Raw genomic sequence first — 20423 nt, forward strand, 5'->3', positions numbered from 1 at the left:
GGGATTTCCACATAATACTACTCACTGCACATTTGTTCGCTCTTTGGCTAAAAACTGCATAAATGCACAATCTTGTCAAAGATATGTCTTTAAAAAAATAAGTCCTGACACCTTATTGAGATTTCACTTGTGTGATTGTGTCTTATATCAAGTGGAGATGAGACATTTAACTAGGAATTAGACAAATATAAATGGACTGTATTTATATAGCATTTTTCTATCTGCATCAGACGTTCAAAGCACTTTACAATAATGCCTCCCATTCACCCCGATGTCAGGCTGCTGCCATGCAAGGTGCTCACTACACACTGGGAGCAACAAGGGGCTTAAGGACCTTGCTCAAGGGTCCTTAATGATTTTCCAGTCAGGCTGAGATTTGAACAGAGGATCCTCTGGTCTCAAGTCCAACGCTTAACCACTAGACCAGTGAAGTTACTGACAATCCAACAAGGTAAGATGCTGCAAACTAGTCATGTTGTTCTCTAACAGCAGCTATTCCTCAGTCACACCTCCTGCAGCGGCAGCACAAATGCAGATTTTAAAATGCAATATCACCAAATCATACTGATTATCTTAATGAAAGGTAGCTAATTTGTTTGGTCATATAATCCAGCATTAATCATAATTTTAAAATGCAGAAAGATGAAATGCGGTTTTGCACAACAAAGCAGCACATTTCTTATATTTATTTTGCTGCGGCTGCAATTAACAGAATGTTCTTTGCATAAATTAAAAAAACTAGAACAAAGTACTGTCATTTTTGGAAATAATCTGACATCAGATATATCAGAACATAAAAAAAAAAAACCCTTTGCTGGCTGGTAGTGTTGCAACAGTCCGGTAGTGAAAACCCACACGTTCTAGCAAAAGGTGTGATCTAATCCAGCATTTGGAAACTCGAAGCATCTTTACTCCTAGTGACAGTTTTAAAGTTCTCTGTGACCAACTTCATCTTTGAGGCGTTCGTCTGCTTGTGGTTCCTTCATGTTGGCAAAGGCAACTTCTCTTGTCAGCTGCTCCAGCGGCGGCAGACCCACTGCCAGGTTTCGCATAGCGATGGCCGTCCTCAAGAATCTAACGTATAAGGAGACAGACAGAATTATCGGCACAGTAAAACATTCAAACATAATTTTCGAATTTACTGCTTTCATATACAAATGACACAAAACCTGGATGGTAGCAGTGTTTGCACGTGTGAATTTAGCACCGAGGAGGTTCAGGTTGTTGCCCGTGTCAGTGAGCAAGATTAAACAAGCGCGTAATCGACACTAACCCATGGCGCTCTATGTAAACATTGATAAGGTTACCATTGTTCTTTTGACCCCAAAATCAATAGGCTTCTTTGGTTCACCAGGCTTAACACACCAATTTTGGTGACGCATTTAGGAAAAATGTTCTTGCACTCACAAGATTTACATGCCAGTACACACCAATGACCTTGACCTTTGACACTCAAAATCAAGGGGGCAGGTTGGGGTCACCATGCCCAAGGCATACCAATTTTGGTGACAGGCAGGAAATTAGGATTTAGGAATAAGATGTTATTGCGCTCACAAAATGCACTCCAATGACCTTGACCTTTGACCCCTGAACTCCAAACTCAATAGGGTTCTTCTGATCACCATGTGTAGATTAGATTAGACAGAACTTTATTAAACGCTTGGGAAGACTTCCTCAGGGAAACTGAGGTTCCAGCAGCATTGTGTAGCAGCACAGAGGGTAAGAAGCACACAGAGTATCAAAGATGAAAGTAAAAAAAACAAAATTGGAAATATAAATGGTTTACTGGCTACAACTGTTCCTCTCCTTCCCATCTTGTGTCTTCCTGCCCCACCACCACCACCAAGTGAGGAGGAGTAACAGGAAGTGTAACACATATACCAAGTTTGGTAACAGTCAGACCAGTACAACTGCAGTAATCTTGATTATAGTAATGAAGCATTTCTACATAAAACTTGATACTAGCTTGATTGCGCCCTCTGATGGTCAGGCTTCAAAGGCATGCATATCACCAATTTGTCTGGCTCGAGTAAAGTAGGTCTCCCAGACTGGAGGAGAAGCTCGCTCAGACATGACCAGCAGATGGCGGTGTTGCACAGGTGACAAAGCCAAACCTGCAAAAGCAAAACAAACCGGCTTCTTGGCTTCATCTCCTGCATCAAACATCAATGTCTAATCAGTTTATCCTCATCATATCACCTTTTAATTTGTTGTCTAACAAGATGATAACATTAGTTTTTTAGTTAGTTTTTTATCTCAAACGGGAGGCGGCAGACTCATTCATTCACATGGTGCATTTTATAGGCCAAAGGCTAGGAAAATGCACCTAAAATTTGAATAAAAATGTATTCATCTGATCTGGTGTGACCAAAAAAAAAAAAAAAAAATCATCAAATTTGGAATGTCTAAAAGTTCTTTTTCAGCAAAAATGAAATGTGAATTTATTTTGGCAGCACTGTGTCGCCTCACAGCGAGAAGGACATGGGATCGATTCCCACCTGTGGCCTTTCTGTGTGGAGTTTGCATGTTCTCCCCGTGGTGTACGGGTTTCCTCCCACATTTAAAGACATAGAAGTTAAGTGAATTGAAAACTTTATAATTGTCCAGGTGTCCCTTGCAAAAGAGATCTCGATCTCAATGAGACTAACCTGGTTTACATGACAAAAAAAATCTATTTTATTGAGGAAACTAAGACTATGAGATTACAAACTCAATTTTTCAATAAAAAAAAAAAATCTTCAAGTGTTATTTTTGGAACATGATGGTTGATGTAGAGATCCGGCGAGGAACATCCAATTTAACACAAATTGTCAGAAATTTCCAATGAAATATGCATAACTTTTGAAAGTTGAAATCTTGTCACTTTTTTTTTTTTTTTAACTTTTTTTTTTTTTTTTTTTACACAGAAATACTACCAGTAGATATTTGGTTTATGGTTGGATCCATCTATAGACTGTAGGAGAGAGCACTCACCCCCTCCGTATGGTGTAATACTTTTTCACCGTGAAGCGTTCCAGTCGCTCCAGCACGCCGGCCTCTTTGCGTTTCTTCACCTCTTTCATGCGTCGCTGCCTCTTCAGGAAAAGCCGCACAATCAGGTCCGTGGCGTTAACCTCTGCAGCTTCTTCATCTGTAGCGATAAGAGGCTGCAGCTCCGGTGGAAGCGGCTCCGTTTCTAATGGATTTAGAATCCAATTAAGATCTAAAGAGACCTGACCAATTGTAAACCTTCACATAGACATTCTTTGCATTCAGACAAAACAGACAGATGGAGTGAAGAATGCCTTCCTGAGAGACAAAACTTCACCTGTTCCATTGTGAACGCGCTCCTGGATCTCCAACAGTTTGGTGAAATTCTGCTGCAATGCCGCCTCTGTGGTGTTGACGTAGATGTACATGTAGCAAGAAGGATCTTCAGATACGGTGTACACCTTATGGTAGCTGCCAGAAGGTACCTACACAAACACACACTTTGTCTTAACCCTGTGAATGCAGGTTAAAGTTATGGTGTTAACGCGGCTGATAATGTCCAGCTGTACCTGCATTTGCTCACCAGGCTGCAGAGTGTAGTTTTTTTTCTCGTCGACGACCTCAACATTCACCTTCCCCTGTAACACCTGAACGCTGGTGTTGCCCAGATCTTCACTCACATAGTTTTCCAAGTGGAGACCTAAAAGTAAAATGTGTTCTTGAGTTCTTGGTGCTACAGTAACTGCATTTGTGCTAAACAGTCACTTCGCTGGCTTTTCAGGAGTAATGATAAAGTGCAAACAAAGCAATAATCACAGTTACTTCTACTAAATTAAGCTCTTCTGAGCTCCCTCTGGTGGGTTCAAGTGGATTTAAAAAAAAAAAAAAAAGACATGCTACCAATAGGTAGTGCATGACTTGGGGCGGGGAGGGGGGGGTAAGGTTGGTAAAGTTACATCTTGAAGCAGCTTTGTTTTGATTTGGCAATATATAAATAAAATGAACTGAATTGACTTCCACTTGGAACATGCTATCTGCCAGCTCAATGCTATTTTTAATGGCTCGGTGAATGGTCAAGATAGGGGAATCAAATAGTTCTTATCACAAACAGGACACAGATGTCCCATTCCATATTTCCACAGACAGGATTTCAAGGTACACTCAGGGATTGGAGGGTGTCAAGTTTGCTGCCATCAGAACTGCATCTCCTCTTTTTGCAGATGATGTGGTTCTGTTGGCTTCATAACAATGACCTCTGAAGTGAACTGGGCAGGTTTCAGGCAGAGTGTGAAACAACTGGGTTGCGGATTAGTGCTATCAAATCTGAGACTATGGTCCTCAATCAGAAAAGGGTCAATTGTCCCCTCTAAGTTAGAGGTGGGGTACTGCCCCAAGTGGAGGAGTTCAAGTATCTTGAAGTCTTGTTTATGGGTCGGTGGTGAGATGACGCACAAGACTGATAGATGGACCGGGGCTGTGTCTAAGCTCTTGCAGATGCTGTTCCAGACTGCCATGGTGAAGAAATAGTTAAGACAGAAGGTGAGACTTGCTCCCATCTTCACCTAAAAGGTGTTACATGGTCACCCCACCATGTGGCCAAACCAAATTACAGACTATGCCAGTATATTACTGCTGTTTGCCAGTTTGCATTGATGATTCAAAAACATCAGTTGAAGAAAATAATAAAACCATGTCATTTAAGTCCACGTGCAATGAGGGAAAAGCAGCACATTGCTAAACTGGAGAATTTGTTGCCCAGATTTCCAGTAAAAAGTCTGTCAGTTTTACCACCTTCTTTAGAGAAATGGGGATCACAAAAGCGCCTAATTAAAGACTGAACACAGACATACGCAACCTGGGAAATCAGCGATAAAAACAATCTCAGTCTGATTGTCCAAAGTGCTCTCAATCTCCTGGAACTTGGTTCTCCACGGTGAAAGGTCTACGAGTAGAGGCATCAACCATGTATTTGGCTGGAAAGGAGACCAATCAGCCTTCACGATGTCCACCTGGGGATTAAAGATTCTTAAAGAAAGATTCAAAACAAATTAAAAAGCTGTTGTTGTTTGAAGTGATTTAAATATTTAATCAGTATGTATTTTTCCAAACAAAAGCTCTCCTACCTTTGCTGAAAGCGTTCGTTAATGGACACCCAGATATCAAAGTAAATTTCAGGATCAGAGACATTATAGTGAGGCAGAAGCTGACTCAGACAGGTGGCGTACTGCTTCAGCATGTCGCCATGATCTTTCCAACGGCGGCTTTGTGTGAACACCTGGAAGTACGCAGACAATAAATGAAATCAGTCAGATTGACCAACTACCTTTCATTTGCTCTGAAACTGTAAAATGTTTAATCATGTTTGACAGACCTAGTTTATCAGACAGCCAAATAAATAAAATTGATGTGGCTGTATGTCTTTTCCGTTCAACTCACCCCTGGGTTCAAATACCCAATTTCCCCAGTTTTTCCATCTTTGTATGTAATCTTAACATGCTGATGGCTGCGGGAGTGAACCATCATGTCCCAAGAGTAACCATACAAGCCGTTGGTCCAGTTGTTGTAACCCTGGGGGGACAAACTAAATTAGTAAGATTCCAAAATATTCACTTGATTTACACAATTTTCTGAGATGCTGAAATTGAAACAGCATTTTTCTGATTACCTCAACTGAAATAAGATCAAGATCGGACTAAGCAATAAACAAACTAAGACATGAAGTATTCAGATTTTAGTCGTGCACTGTAGACATATATACACTTTAAGCAGACTGTTGTTTTCATGGCATTCTGTGACTCGTCGGGGACGTAATGTGGGCATGAGTTATTAATCTGTGTTCTGCAACATGTAAATGTGAATATGAATGGAAGAGCCTTTTAAGAATGCACGTAAACATCATAATCGTTATGAATTTCAAAATATGTCAATTTTATTCATCCACGAGACTCATAATGAAGCGTGAGAAATCACCAAGCATTCCTGTCAGAGACTGGATGAGGAGTGTGGATGAGTGGTTTCACTGTGCATGTTGATGATGATAGCATGAGTCTAAGCTTTTTGCTGTGGATCAATGCCTATGTTGACTTATTAAGCAACTATTAGTCTGGTGACTCAGAGGACATAAAAGGTGTTTGCTGACTTCAAAGTACAATTTTTTCAACAACGTCTGTGCACGTAAATGCCCCCTGAAACAGTTTAGGCAACAATTTACTAGTTAGTCCTTCATATTACAAGAGGCAATTCAGACGTTTTGAGCCTGACCCAGAAAAGGCAGGGCATTGTTCTCCATCTATTGCATTCTGAGACAGCAACATTTCATCCAGTGAGTCAAAACTTCATGCATTCTCAGGAAACGACTACTTTTTCTAGGTCAGGCTCAAAGCCCGTCAATCGGCCTTAATAAGTCAGTAGTAAAACCTCTGTACCCGTGTGATGAAGTGGGAGTAAGGCATGAATAACTGTTCCATTATGTAGAAGATTGTAAAAATAGCCGCCAGTTTGTGCTTGAGTCTTGGTTTGGAAGCTTTGGCGACAGTCTCGTGGTGTTTGGCGTTCTGCAGCTCATGGTAAAGACATGACGTGCTGGGCTGAGGATCTGGTGAGGTCAGTGGCAGGGCTACCCTGAGGAATGCTGGGAAATGAGAAAAGAATCTCCTTGGCCAGTCAGGATAGCAGAAGAGTGGACTGGTGGCCAACATTGTGTAGGGAAACATTCCTGAGAAGTGGGTAGAAAAAATGGAACATCACCAATGGAATTTAAAAAGGTATTGTGTGTAGCTGAGTAGAGAAGAAAGACATTAGTCCATGAGTCAGAAGCCAATTTTGACCTCATTGGTACCACTTAAAGAGACTAAATGACACTTAAAATCCAGCCTCCATTTATTGTGGTTTACACAAAAAAAAGTATAATGGACATCCCAGAGTGGAAGCTACACCCAGGTTGGTGTCAAAAATGTATTACACATGGATTAACATTTAAAAATGGCCCAATTATATTGAAAAATATACAACATTATTTGTCTGAGCAAAAAGATTCTAAAAATCTATAGTTTGTCCAATCTATGACCAAATGGAGCTATGGGGTAAAAAAGGTGATAAAGATCAATTTCTCTTTGGACACTGGTCAAAAATTGAAGTTGCTCCAATTCTTGTTTAAAAAAAGTGATGCAAACTATAGATTAAGCAAATATGATTAATAAATGGAACAGTGTTGACCATGGTGAATGCCTGGTCTCCAAAGCAATAGTCAAACAATGTCAACGTCCATTGAACATCCATAATATAATTATGACAGATGGTGCAAAGTATTCATTATTAAAAACTCTATTAGCTCAACCAATAATTCACATCACTTTTTTAAAATCAAAATTGACCTTTGTCACCATTTTGTTGTTGTTGTTGCTGTTTTTACCCCATAGCATTCCATCATAGATAGACCCAACTATACCTTTTTGGAATCCCTATGATCAGACAAAAAAATGTGGTATACTCTTCAATATGATTGGAGCAATTTTAAATGTTGACCCCAGTATAATCCTTCACTGACCCCTACCTGGCTATAGCTCCCAATGTGGAAGGGTTATCATATATTTTCATGAATGGCCATGGTATACTGAGACTGGATTTTAAGTATTGTTTAGTTCCCTTAGGTGGTACTGAAAACCTGGTTGGCACATGGACTACACTGAAGAAAGACAACAAGCTCTCACCAATGCTGAAGAGCTGAGAGTTCATACAGTGGAAATATGTGACAAAGAAAAATGCATAAGGTCGTGTGGCATCAAAAAAAAGGAGGAAACCGGCAGTCAGATCGAGAATAAGACCACATCCATGCACCACCAGCAGGCTCACCAACTCCACAGGAAGAATCACTCTGAAAAACATCAGGTTCAGTGAGATCAGAAGAGCTCACTCAGGCTGATCTGTATCAAAATATCTTACAAATGAGCTGATACCCACTTGAAAGGATCAAAAAGCCAATGGTGTGCCAAGTACGACATTGAGTATCCCTCCACCCAATCTGCATCCAACTTTTTGATTCCAGCGATGAAGTACACAATAAATATCTGAAGAAATCATCTTGTGGTTACAATACTTATCAGCAAGTCATGTTATGTGCTAATCAAAATGTCTTAGCTGCTTGAGAGGAAAGTCAACAAGCACACTGTGTCAGATAAATGAACCTGTGTTCTCAAGATGGTGTAATTCCACAAAGGTACATGAGCATTTCTTATCACAGGTCTCCTTAATCCATCAATGGACCTGCAAAGTATTCATGCAAATCAGCATCTGCAACAAATGTATTACAACGTATACAAGCACAGATCTCCAAGCAACTCACCAGTATCTGTTGCCATCCATGAGCGCGAGCTGAAATCCAATGAGGCCGTAGAGGTAGGAGTGATTGTTCCACGCCGTTTTGTCCAGAAAGAAGACATACCAGTAACTTGATATGAACATAAGGCAGGACAGACGGTAGAAGCACCCAAGCATGATGCCCAAAGCCCCTAATGTGAGAAACAAACTGAACGTTATGGCTGAAAAGATCATATGACTGAGGCAGCTTTGGAGGTTTCACAATATGAAGTAAAAGAAAAAAAAAAAAATATTGATTAAATGTCATCTATTACATTCTTTGAATATGAATATACAGTGTTTGCAAATTTAGAATTTATACATTAATATAATGTTGCAAATATAATATAGTGTTGCATGTAATCATAATCAATTTGACATACACCGCTATGCAAATGTTTTAGACATTTTTTGTTGCCTTTTTTTAAAAAACATGTAATAATAAAAGAATCTCACTAATCAAATTTCAAAACTAATTTTAACATTTTTTTAAAAATCCAATAAACACAAATTATAGGAGACTATCAAAATCAAATTGTGCATTTTTGCTGATTAAGTATAGTGGCATTTTCTTTTTTAACAATTACATGTAAATATTCAATGTTTAACATCTGTTTTTTCATTAAATGGAAATAATGGTTTTCACAGAATGTTAGAGTATGTCAAAAATGAAGTAGCGTAGCACTCTATTCGAAATGTAAAGTCCATGTTTTGTTAGTGTTAAAATGTCAGTGATGAAAATTTCTGCATAAAAAACAGATGTGTGCAATTCTTTTTTTCCTAATGAGTGAAATAAGATGAAAGAAACACTGATAGTTTATATTACATTTTCCTCAAGACTGAAATTATTGGAAGTATCCTCTTATCCAAGTACTTGGATTTTTTTTGCCAGAAATTGGAATCAATACACCATATTTACGATAATAATGTGTACTGGGATCTACTCACTTTTTACAAAACAATTTAGCTATGATGATGATTTTATTTGCATTAACCGTGCTGTAAACCGATTCCAACAAACAGAAAATATCCTAACATTCAATAAAATAAGACATTAAACAATGTGTGACTCACCGAAGAACATCACCACATACACCATGTACATCCAATCCAGTGGCAGCGGCTGTAAGAAGTTAAAGAGGGGAAAGCGGCACACTGGGGAACCGTCCAGGTATTTGTAGTCAAGGTTACTGAGGCCACGCTCCTGTGTAACATCGATCGCCATCAGCAAACCTGACAGACAGAAATCCACACCACACTGATTAACTTTACACAACATTATTCAAAATCAAGCAAGAATGCATGCATCCATACTGGATCTGCTTTGTGACCCTGGGCAAAAATGGGAGCATCCGAAAGATTCCCACGTTGTGGCAGATGCAGATGATGGAGCTGGTCTGGGAGCATGTATTGGTGGTGCATGTTTCTATATCCACAAAATATGGAGCTACCTTGGGTCCTGGATCATCCTCACTCAGACAGCCAAAAGTATCAGCACCACCAAACACCTCTGTCCAGGGACCTCATGACTGCAGGAGCTCTTCCCAGACATCTCCTGACCTTAAAGGCCGAAGACCAGAGACCATGTTACTACCGAGACACACTTCTTATGGCCGAGTCCACGACATCATAGAAAGCCTGGATCTTAATCTTGATCTAGGACACAATCAAACCCAGACACTATGACTCGTCACTCAGCTTCTCAAGTCCGGCAATCAGGGCATCCATTGATTCCACAAAGATCAAGTTATCAATTGCAAAGTCTCGTCATTAAACCTTTCCTAAACCACCAGCCTGTGGATGATAGAGCAAGACGAGGAAACTTTTTTAAAATTTCTAACAATGCAAGAAGAGCTTTATGATCCTTGGTGGAGGGTCTGTAGCTTTTAACTAACACTGCAAAACTAATAGAGGTGAAAAGACACATGATCTCAACAATACGATACATATCTTAATACACCTACCGCAATTCGATACATATCACAATACACAGCTGTATCACCGTTCACACTAATTATGTAGAAAGTAATCCGTGGTGAATGTTTAACTTTAAAGAAAACATATTCAGAAGTATAAATTGCAATCTTTGATGTTATCTATTTCCTACTTGTATATTTTATGAATCATTTATGATTCTTCTGCAAGAGATCATTATTTCTTCCAGGCAACAGTTGATTATTCATGGTATCACGATACTTGTTTAAAAAAATATATGATTCGATAAGGCCCTAAGATATGAATATCAAGCTATCGTTCCACCCCTAAAAACTAAATGCATAAATCTTGATTAATAATTACAATGAATGTGTGTTGCATGACTGATTTCTTAAACTTCAATGCATATCCAAATGTGCCAGTTAAAAGTTTGGGCTACAGAGTGTGTAATATCCCCTGTTCTTTTAAAGCAAATAGGAAGAAAACAGAATTGAAGAAGACTTAAGGAGGACCAGCTGGACCAGACATGACACCCAGACGAACAGGCAATCCACCAGAGTATATTTCCGATTTTAGAACCTACAGAAGGAGGGATTGCCTCCTCAGAGCCAGTGGCAGGATGCAGCAGTGGTGACTTCGTTTCAGGTAGGACAAGCTCATTGGAGATTCCTTCTGTTAGAATCATACTGTAGGTGTAAAGGTGGTCCATGGCAGAGGTATGCACTGTAGTAGCTGCAGCTCTACAACTTTTTGCTCCTCCTACTGTCTGAAGGAATATTCAAAATGTTATGCACCTGTTTTTGAGACACTGTGGACATATAGTAACTGGTTGTGAAAAATAATCCTCTGCAAACTGACAGAGGAGGACAGGCTGGTATGTGTCCTCAGTGATGACAAAAGGAAGAAACATAACAGAATAAGATAAAATGAAAACCTATTCTACAACATTAAAGAAACGGAAAAAAAGAATTACATTCAAAAATTAAAGGGAACATTTTAAGGGTAGATTTGGTTCACCATCAAAATTGTCTCATTTCTTCCTTGACCTACCAAATAAGCAGCGGAAGATGCCCAGGGACGCTGGGTCGGTGGGTCTGTTCAAAAGGTCCACCAGGCGACTCCAGGATGTCAGATCCTCCTTCTTGAACCCAAAGAGCTGCTCCATCCGGCTCTTAACCGGCAATGTATCCTTTTTACCATCTGCATCCTGCTTTCTGCTTTCTTTCTCACTGTCACTGCTCACAAACGCACCTGGACGGTGAGCAGAAATATTTTTTTAGTGCTGCAAATAATATCGACTTTCATTATCAATTAATATGATGAATGAATGATGAATGAATAGAGCCTTTATTGTCATTGTACATGATTGCTTGCTTAGAAACTAGCTTGAAGACAGGAGTGGATTTTCAATCCCAGATCTATTTTCAAGTCTGCAGAACACAATCAATTCCATTTCCTACTTTATAAATATTTAATGATTATCAATACCAATTCATTAAACTGCAGTTACTAATCAATTGTGATTACATTAGTGACAAATATGATACTGCAGTAAATACAGTCAGGCATTAACAAAAACAGTACAGTAACCATTTAGGATTTATAGTCATTTGTATACAAAATATGTACATTTTCAGATTCCATACATAATTGGACAAACAAATTATAAGGATTATTTTTCATATAACTAATCACTTCTACATTCAGTTTTCTTTAGACAAGTCAAGGGATGGATTCATAAATATTCAATGGTTAGGGGTTATTGTTATGGTTAAGGTTAGGGATAGGGGTTGTGGTTAACATAGTTTAAAAATCTATGTATCAATAGCAAATACATGTACAAGTATGTAGCCTAATGATCACGTGACCTATAATGACCAATGAGAGAGACGCTACATACAAATAGAATTTTGCCATACGAACATGGCTACGTACTAATACCCACTCCATGCTGAGACCTGCCGTGTCACTGCTACAAGCTCGTCACACATGCATGGTGGACTTTAGAGGAGACAATTATTTTAGTTGCAGAAAATAAAAGCAAGAATTAATCATCAAATACGATCAAATTTAAAACAAATCTTGAATGTTTGCAGTTCTTATTGATAAAGCAAGATGACTGTCGCTTAACTGTGTTGACATTTCCTGGTGTCCACTATCAAAAGGCATGTTTGTCCCCAGACTGTTTGTCAGACTGCAGGGGACAAATGAAATGCTGCATTCAAGACAACAGTCAACTTGGAAAATCCAAACTGGAAAGTTATGAATTACAGAAATTGTGCCTTCACTTGATCAACTCAGAAAACAATATACAACCCCTGGCAAAAATTATGGAATCACCGGCCTCGGAGGATGTTCATTCAGTTGTTTAATTTTGTAGAAAAAAGGCAGATCACAGACATGACACAAAACTAAAGTCATTTCAAATGGCAACTTTCTGGCTTTAAGAAACACTATAAGAAATCAGGAAAAAAAATTGTGGCAGTCAGTAACGGTTACTTTTTTAGACCAAGCAGAGGGAAAAAAATATGGACTCACTCAATTCTGAGGAAAAATTATGGAATCATGAAAAACAAAAGAACACTCCAACACATCACTAGTATTTTGTTGCACCACCTCTGGCTTTTGTAACAGCTTGCAGTCTCTGAGGCACGGAATTAATGAGTGACAAACAGTACTCTTCATCAATCTGGCTCCAACTTTCTCTGATTGCTGTTGCCAGATCAGCTTTGCAGGTTGGAGCCTTGTCATGGACCATTTTCTTCAACTTCCACCAAAGATTTTCAATTGGATTAAGATCCGGACTATTTGCAGGCCATGACATTGACCCTATGTGTCTTTTTGCAAGGAATGTTTTCACAGTTTTTGCTCTATGGCAAGATGCATTATCATCTTGAGAAATGATTTCATCATCCCCAAACATCCTTCCAATTGATGAGATAAGAAAAGTGTTGAAAATATCAATGTAACTTGTGCATTTATTGATGATGTAATGACAGCCATCTCCCCAGTGCCTTTACCTGATATGCAGCCCCATATCATCAATGACTGTGGAAATTTACATGTTCTCATTGGAACGGCACCAAACAAAAGTTCCAGCATCATCACCTTGCCAATGCAGATTCGAGATTCATCACTGAATATGACTTTCATCCAGTCATCCACAGTCCACGATTGCTTTTCCTTAGCCCATCGTAACCTTGTTTTTTTTTCTGTTTAGGTGTTAATGATGGCTTTCGTTGAGCTTTTCTGTATGTAAATCCAATTTCCGTTAGGCGGTTTCTTACAGTTCGGTCACAGACGTTGACTCCAGTTTCCTCCCATTCGTTCCTCATTTGTTTTGTTGTGCATTTTTGAGACATATTGCTTTAAGTTTTCTGTCTTGACGCTTTGATGTCTTCCTTGGTCTACCAGTATGTTTGCCTTTAACAACCTTCCCATGTTGTTTGTATTTGGTCCAGAGTTTAGACACAGCTGACTGTGAACAACCAACATCTTTTGCAACATTGCGTGATGATTTACCCTCTTTTAAGAGTTTGATAATCCTCTCCTTTGTTTCAATTGACATCTCTCATGTTGGAGCCATGATTCATGTCAGTCCACTTGGTGCAGCAGCTCTCCAAGGTGTGATCACTCCTTTTTAGATGCAGACTAACAAGCAGATCTGATTTGATGCAGGTGTTAGTTTTGGGGATGAAAATTTACAGGTTGATTCCATAATTTTTTCCTCAGAATTGAGTGATTCCATATTTTTTTCCCTCTGCCTGGTCTAAAAAAGTAACTGTTACTGACTGCCACAATTTTTTTTCCTGATTTCTTATAGTGTTTCTTAAAGCCAGATAGTTGCCATTTGAATGACTTTAGTTTTGTGTCATGTCTGTGATCTGCTTTTTTTCTACAAAATTAAACAACTGAATGAACATCCTCCGAGGCCGGTGATTCCATAATTTTTGCCAGGGGTTGTAGATATCTGCAGTAACACATTCATACTTTGCTGAATTTATAAGGAACACATACATGAGTTATTACAGTTGTTTGTAATGGGTGAGCAAGATAGAAATCATCTCTAGAGTGTACTTCTATTTGTAATCTCAACTCAGCGACAATATCAATTATTGCAGATGTCCTTATAGTAACTGTAAAGCTGGCAACTTCACATATATATAAAATATGCTAACATATTACATACAAAAGTAATTAAAAGTAAATTAAAAGTAAACATTTAATTAAAAGTAATTAAACAGTATTTGTAATGTTACTTTCTTAACAATCATGATGGAGGATGCCACAGTTGTAATAGCTATGATGTCAAGTAGGATAAATCAGAGCAATGAATTTCTGGCGCAAAAATAATATGAGCGAAGTGTCACGAAGCTCACTCATGGTACAGGGCGTCCTAAACAGGAAGTGCCAAAATTCAAATCCACAGTAAAACAGGAAACGTTCAAATGTCAAACACTTCCTGGATTGTCAGACGAGATCCCATGGAATCTCGCGGGAACTCAGTGGCAAGCTCACACTCAAACAGGAGGTGCCGAATTCTCAGTCACAGTGAAACAGGAAATGTTGAACACTTCCTGGCATGGATGGAGCTAGAGCGGAGGCCAGGGTTTCACTGGACTCCCCTGAAATCTGATTGGACACAGATGATTGACACGTCACGGCACCACACGTCTGGTTGAAAGAGCTGCATTTTCAAATCAGTGAGTCACAATGACTGCTAGGTTCCTCCTATCCAGTAGTTTGTGCTGTACCACAAAAAGTTCAAATCCACCTTAGTAGAAGAAGAAAAATGTTTGCCTCAGATCTGAACTCAACACGTCGTTTGAACTATGGACTTCTAATCACACCAAACTTACATTGGTGAGTAAACAACTGTATTTTATGCCAGAAATGAAGTCCAGGTTGTTAAAAGCAGCATTTCTCCTTTAATTTGGGTTGCCTTATATACACGTTTAAACTAACAGATGACAGCTGGTTCATTCTCTGTTGGCTTATTAGTCGGACCGGGAGTGACATGTTTAGCCGCATGTTCTCCTTGAATTGCTGGCTGTCTGAGTGGTGTCCAAAAAATGAGGTGGGCTTCATAGATAATTGGCAAAGCTTCTGGGGAAAACCTGGTCTTGTTAGGAGAGACGGCATCCATCCCACTTTGGATGGAGCAGCTCTCATTTCTAGAAATCTGGCCAATTTTCTTAAATCCTCCAAACCGTGACTATCCAGGGTTGGGACCAGGAAGCAGAGTTGTAGTCTTACACACCTCTCTGCAGCTTCTCTCCCCCTGGCATCCCCTCATTACCCCATCCCCGTAGAGACGGTGCCTGCTCCCAGACTACCAATAACCAGCAAAAATCTATTTAAGCATAAAAATTCAAAAAGAAAAAATAATATAGCACCTTCAACTGCACCACAGACTAAAACAGTTAAATGTGGTCTATTAAACATTAGGTCTCTCTCTTCTAAGTCCCTGTTGGTAAATGATATAATAATTGATCAACATATTGATTTATTCTGCCTAACAGAAACCTGGTTACAGCAGGATGAATATGTTAGTTTAAATGAGTCAACACCCCCGAGTCACACTAACTGTCAGAATGCTCGTAGCACGGGCCGGGGCGGAGGATTAGCAGCAATCTTCCATTCCAGCTTATTAATTAATCAAAAACCCAGACAGAGCTTTAATTCATTTGAAAGCTTGTCTCTTAGTCTTGTCCATCCAAATTGGAAGTCCCAAAAACCAGTTTTATTTGTTATTATCTATCGTCCACCTGGTCGTTACTGTGAGTTTCTCTGTGAATTTTCAGACCTTTTGTCTGACTTAGTGCTTAGCTCAGATAATTATAGTGGGCGATTTTAACATCCACACAGATGCTGAGAATGACAGCCTCAACACTGCATTTAATCTATTATTAGACTCTATTGGCTTTGCTCAAAAAGTAAATGAGTCCACCCACCACTTTAATCATATCTTAGATCTTGTTCTGACTTATGGTATGGAAATAGAAGACTTAACAGTATTCCCTGAAAACTCCCTTCTGTCTGATCATTTCTTAATAACATTTACATTTACTCTGATGGACTACCCAGCAGTGGGGAATAAGTTTCATTACACTAGAAGTCTTTCAGAAAGCGCTGTAACTAGGTTTAAGGATATGATTCCTTCTTTATGTTCTCTAATGCCATATACCAACACAGTGCAGAGTAGCTACCTAAACTCTGTAAGGGAGATAGAGTATCTCGTCAATAGTTTTACATCCTCATTGAAGACAACTTTGGATGCTGTAGCTCCTCTGAAAAAGAGAGCTTTAAATCAGAAGTGTCTGACTCCGTGGTATAACTCACAAACTCGTAGCTTAAAGCAGATAACCCGTAAGTTGGAGAGGAAATGGCGTCTCACTAATTTAGAAGATCTTCACTTAGCCTGGAAAAAGAGTCTGTTGCTCTATAAAAAAGCCCTCCGTAAAGCTAGGACATCTTTCTACTCATCACTAATCGAAGAAAATAAGAACAACCCCAGGTTTCTTTTCAGCACTGTAGCCAGGCTGACAAAGAGTCAGAGCTCTATTGAGCTGAGTATTCCATTAACTTTAACTAGTAATGACTTCATGACTTTCTTTGCTAACAAAATTTTAACTATTAGAGAAAAAATTACTCATAACCATCCCAAAGACGTATCGTTATCTTTGGCTGCTTTCAGTGATGCCGGTATTTGGTTAGACTCTTTCTCTCCGATTGTTCTGTCTGAGTTATTTTCATTAGTTACTTCATCCAAACCATCAACATGTTTATTAGACCCCATTCCTACCAGGCTGCTCAAGGAAGCCCTACCATTATTTAATGCTTCGATCTTAAATATGATCAATCTATCTTTGTTAGTTGGCTATGTACCACAGGCTTTTAAGGTGGCAGTAATTAAACCATTACTTAAAAAGCCATCACTTGACCCAGCTATCTTAGCTAATTATAGGCCAATCTCCAACCTTCCTTTTCTCTCAAAAATTCTTGAAAGGGTAGTTGTAAAACAGCTAACTGATCATCTGCAGAGGAATGGTCTATTTGAAGAGTTTCAGTCAGGTTTTAGAATTCATCATAGTACAGAAATAGCATTAGTGAAGGTTACAAATGATCTTCTTATGGCCTCGGACAGTGGACTCATCTCTGTGCTTGTTCTGTTAGACCTCAGTGCTGCTTTTGATACTGTTGACCATAAAATTTTATTACAGAGATTAGAGCATGCCATAGGTATTAAAGGCACTGCGCTGCGGTGGTTTGAATCATATTTGTCTAATAGATTACAATTTTGTTCATGTAAATGGGGAATCTTGTTCACAGACTAAAGTTAATTATGGAGTTCCACAAGGTTCTGTGCTAGGACCAATTTTATTCACTTTATACATGCTTCCCTTAGGCAGTATTATTAGACGGTATTGCTTAAATTTTCATTGTTACGCAGATGATACCCAGCTTTATCTATCCATGAAGCCAGAGGACACACACCAATTAGCTAAACTGCAGGATTGTCTTACAGACATAAAGACATGGATGACCTCTAATTTCCTGCTTTTAAACTCAGATAAAACTGAAGTTATTGTACTTGGCCCCACAAATCTTAGAAACATGGTGTCTAACCAGATCCTTACTCTGGATGGCATTACCCTGACCTCTAGTAATACTGTGAGAAATCTTGGAGTCATTTTTGATCAGGATATGTCATTCAAAGCGCATATTAAACAAATATGTAGGACTGCTTTTTTGCATTTACGCAATATCTCTAAAATCAGAAAGGTCTTGTCTCAGAGTGATGCTGAAAAACTAATTCATGCATTTATTTCCTCTAGGCTGGACTATTGTAATTCATTATTATCAGGTTGTCCTAAAAGTTCCCTAAAAAGCCTTCAGTTAATTCAAAATGCTGCAGCTAGAGTACTGACGGGGACTAGAAGGAGAGAGCATATCTCACCCATATTGGCCTCTCTTCATTGGCTTCCTGTTAATTCTAGAATAGAATTTAAAATTCTTCTTCTTACTTATAAGGTTTTGAATAATCAGGTCCCATCTTATCTTAGGGACCTCGTAGTACCATATCACCCCAATAGAGCGCTTCGCTCTCAGACTGCAGGCTTACTTGTAGTTCCTAGGGTTTGTAAGAGTAGAATGGGAGGCAGAGCCTTCAGCTTTCAGGCTCCTCTCCTGTGGAACCAGCTCCCAATTCAGATCAGGGAGACAGACACCCTCTCTACTTTTAAGATTAGGCTTAAAACTTTCCTTTTTGCTAAAGCTTATAGTTAGGGCTGGATCAGGTGACCCTGAACCATCCCTTAGTTATGCTGCTATAGACGTAGACTGCTGGGGGGTTCCCATGATGCACTGTTTCTTTCTCTTTTTGCTCTGTATGCACCACTCTGCATTTAATCATTAGTGATCGATCTCTGCTCCCCTCCACACCATGTCTTTTTCCTGGTTCTCTCCCTCAGCCCCAACCAGTCCCAGCAGAAGACTGCCCCTCCCTGAGCCTGGTTCTGCTGGAGGTTTCTTCCTGTTAAAAGGGAGTTTTTCCTTCCCACTGTAGCCAAGTGCTTGCTCACAGGGGGTCGTTTTGACCGTTGGGGTTTTACATAATTATTGTATGGCCTTGCCTTACAATATAAAGCGCCTTGGGGCAACTGTTTGTTGTGATTTGGCGCTATATAAAAAAATTGATTGATTGATTGAAATGGTGATACAAGCATCAACTTCAGCACAAATACTGCTGGAGCAAAATTAATGGAGCAACTTTAATTTTGACCCCTGTACAAACTGAAACTGACCTTTGTCACCATTCTTGCTGCTTTGACCTCATAACTCCATAACATTCAGTCACAGATAGTCCAAACTACACCTTTGCATTGCTATTCATTACATTTATTTTTTATAAAGGTGTATGCAATGAATAGTACAGACTTCTGTTTATATACACCTACTGGCTCCTCTGTAAATACATGTATATATTCTTATTTGTCTTTTTATATTTACTTTTTACACCTTTGCACTACGGGAGTTGTCTTTTAATTTCATTGTACCTTGCGTATAATGACAATAAAAAGCATTCTATTCTATTTTTTTGGAATCTTTATGATCAGGCAAATAATGTGGTGTAGTTTTCTATATGATTGGAGCATCTTTTAATTTAGACCAGGGGTGGGCAACTTGTTCCAGAAAGGGCCAAGAGGGTGCAGGTTTTCTTTGCAGCCACTGATTCCACCAGGTGATTTCACTGATTAACTGATTCCATCTGCTTAAAGTGATATTAATCAGTGAAATCAGAGCCCCCCCCCCCAGAACCATTTTACTGAAAAAAGTCTGAAGGACCTAAATGACATGGTGAGATGCTGATCAGCTTCGCTCATTCATGTCCGTGCCATATGCATATTAATAATAATAATAATAATAAAATAATAATAATAAAATCCAAATCGACCAGGCATTTAAATAATTTTGCCTGAGCTGGTATTCATAATTTCCCACTTACTGATATATCGCAATTTGGTGCAGCTCTTTTCCATTTAAAGGGACAGGCACAAAAACAGGCCGTTTCTTAAAAACTTGATTTTTTTTTTTTTTTTTTTTAGTATCTATTTAATATTTTGTCTACAAACTGCAATATTTGATTTAAGGCACCTGCTGGCCAATAAAATGTAACACCATTTAATTAATTTGTTAAGCAAGCATGCCACATATCAATTTATTTTTCTGCTCTTCGAATCAACTCACTGTAAATCAAATCTGTTAATCTGGCAAAACAAATAAAGACAACATGTGAACACAGGAAGCTAATGTGTATTATTTAGGAGATATAAAACTCGAATGTCTTTAAATAACTTACTTTAAAGCCGTACATTGGAAGTATTTAAAAAGCTTTAGCTGCTGCTAGTAAACAACAGTCAATGCTAACAGCAACATTACCTGCAGTTGCGTCTCTCGCCTCCATGCGATAAAATTTTCGGGAAAGAATATTTTTGCGTCGGTACCGGTACAGGAGTTCTGAGTGATACCGTCCAAAAAGAAAATCAAGTTACGTGTCAGTCCCACACACACCGCAGGACAGGAGGAGCACAGCCGAGGACCGTGTGGGCGGGCCCGGAATGTTGTGAGTGAAATACTTAGCGGTTATTGGTTAGTTTGTA

At 39.0% G+C, this 20423-nt stretch overlaps 1 protein-coding gene across 2 annotated transcripts; it reads right to left on the reverse strand.

Annotated features, from left to right (window-relative positions):
• Positions 1–354: 354 nt before the first annotated feature.
• On the reverse strand, positions 355–20354 carry ggcx (gamma-glutamyl carboxylase). 2 transcript variants are annotated; one of them, XM_034191516.1, is made up of 15 exons: positions 20203–20354; positions 11311–11511; positions 9400–9558; positions 8312–8477; positions 8154–8232; positions 7930–8036; positions 7680–7843; positions 6396–6685; positions 5407–5538; positions 5094–5245; positions 4826–4995; positions 3540–3670; positions 3308–3455; positions 2974–3175; positions 355–1074 (listed from the first exon to the last, which is right to left on the reverse strand). In XM_034191516.1, the coding sequence occupies exons 1-15, from the start codon at positions 20225–20227 to the stop codon at positions 927–929; spliced, it is 2274 nt and encodes a 757-aa protein (XP_034047407.1). In that variant the 5' UTR covers positions 20228–20354; the 3' UTR covers positions 355–926. The 2 variants fall into 2 exon arrangements, with proteins under 2 accessions (XP_034047407.1, XP_034047408.1); XM_034191517.1 differs by having other exon boundaries at positions 356–1074; positions 11311–11485; positions 20198–20351.
• Between the last annotated feature and the right edge of the window lie 69 nt (positions 20355–20423).

This window comes from Thalassophryne amazonica, chromosome 17, assembly GCF_902500255.1.
Source record: "Thalassophryne amazonica chromosome 17, fThaAma1.1, whole genome shotgun sequence".
In the NCBI taxonomy this organism is placed as follows: domain Eukaryota; kingdom Metazoa; phylum Chordata; class Actinopteri; order Batrachoidiformes; family Batrachoididae; genus Thalassophryne; species Thalassophryne amazonica.

What these genes read in the sequence shown, in the direction of transcription:
- ggcx (XM_034191516.1), bottom strand. Translation starts at nt 20,227, where the DNA reads ATGGAGGCGAGAGACGCAACTGCAG. An exon ending in ACACCATCTTGAGAACACAG is followed by an intron (nt 8,037 to 8,153) that starts GTTCATTTATCT and finishes TGATTTCTTCAG; the next exon opens with ATATTTATTGTGTACTTCAT. An exon ending in AGCCTGGTGAGCAAATGCAG is followed by an intron (nt 3,456 to 3,539) that starts GTACAGCTGGAC and finishes GTGTTTGTGTAG; the next exon opens with GTACCTTCTGGCAGCTACCA.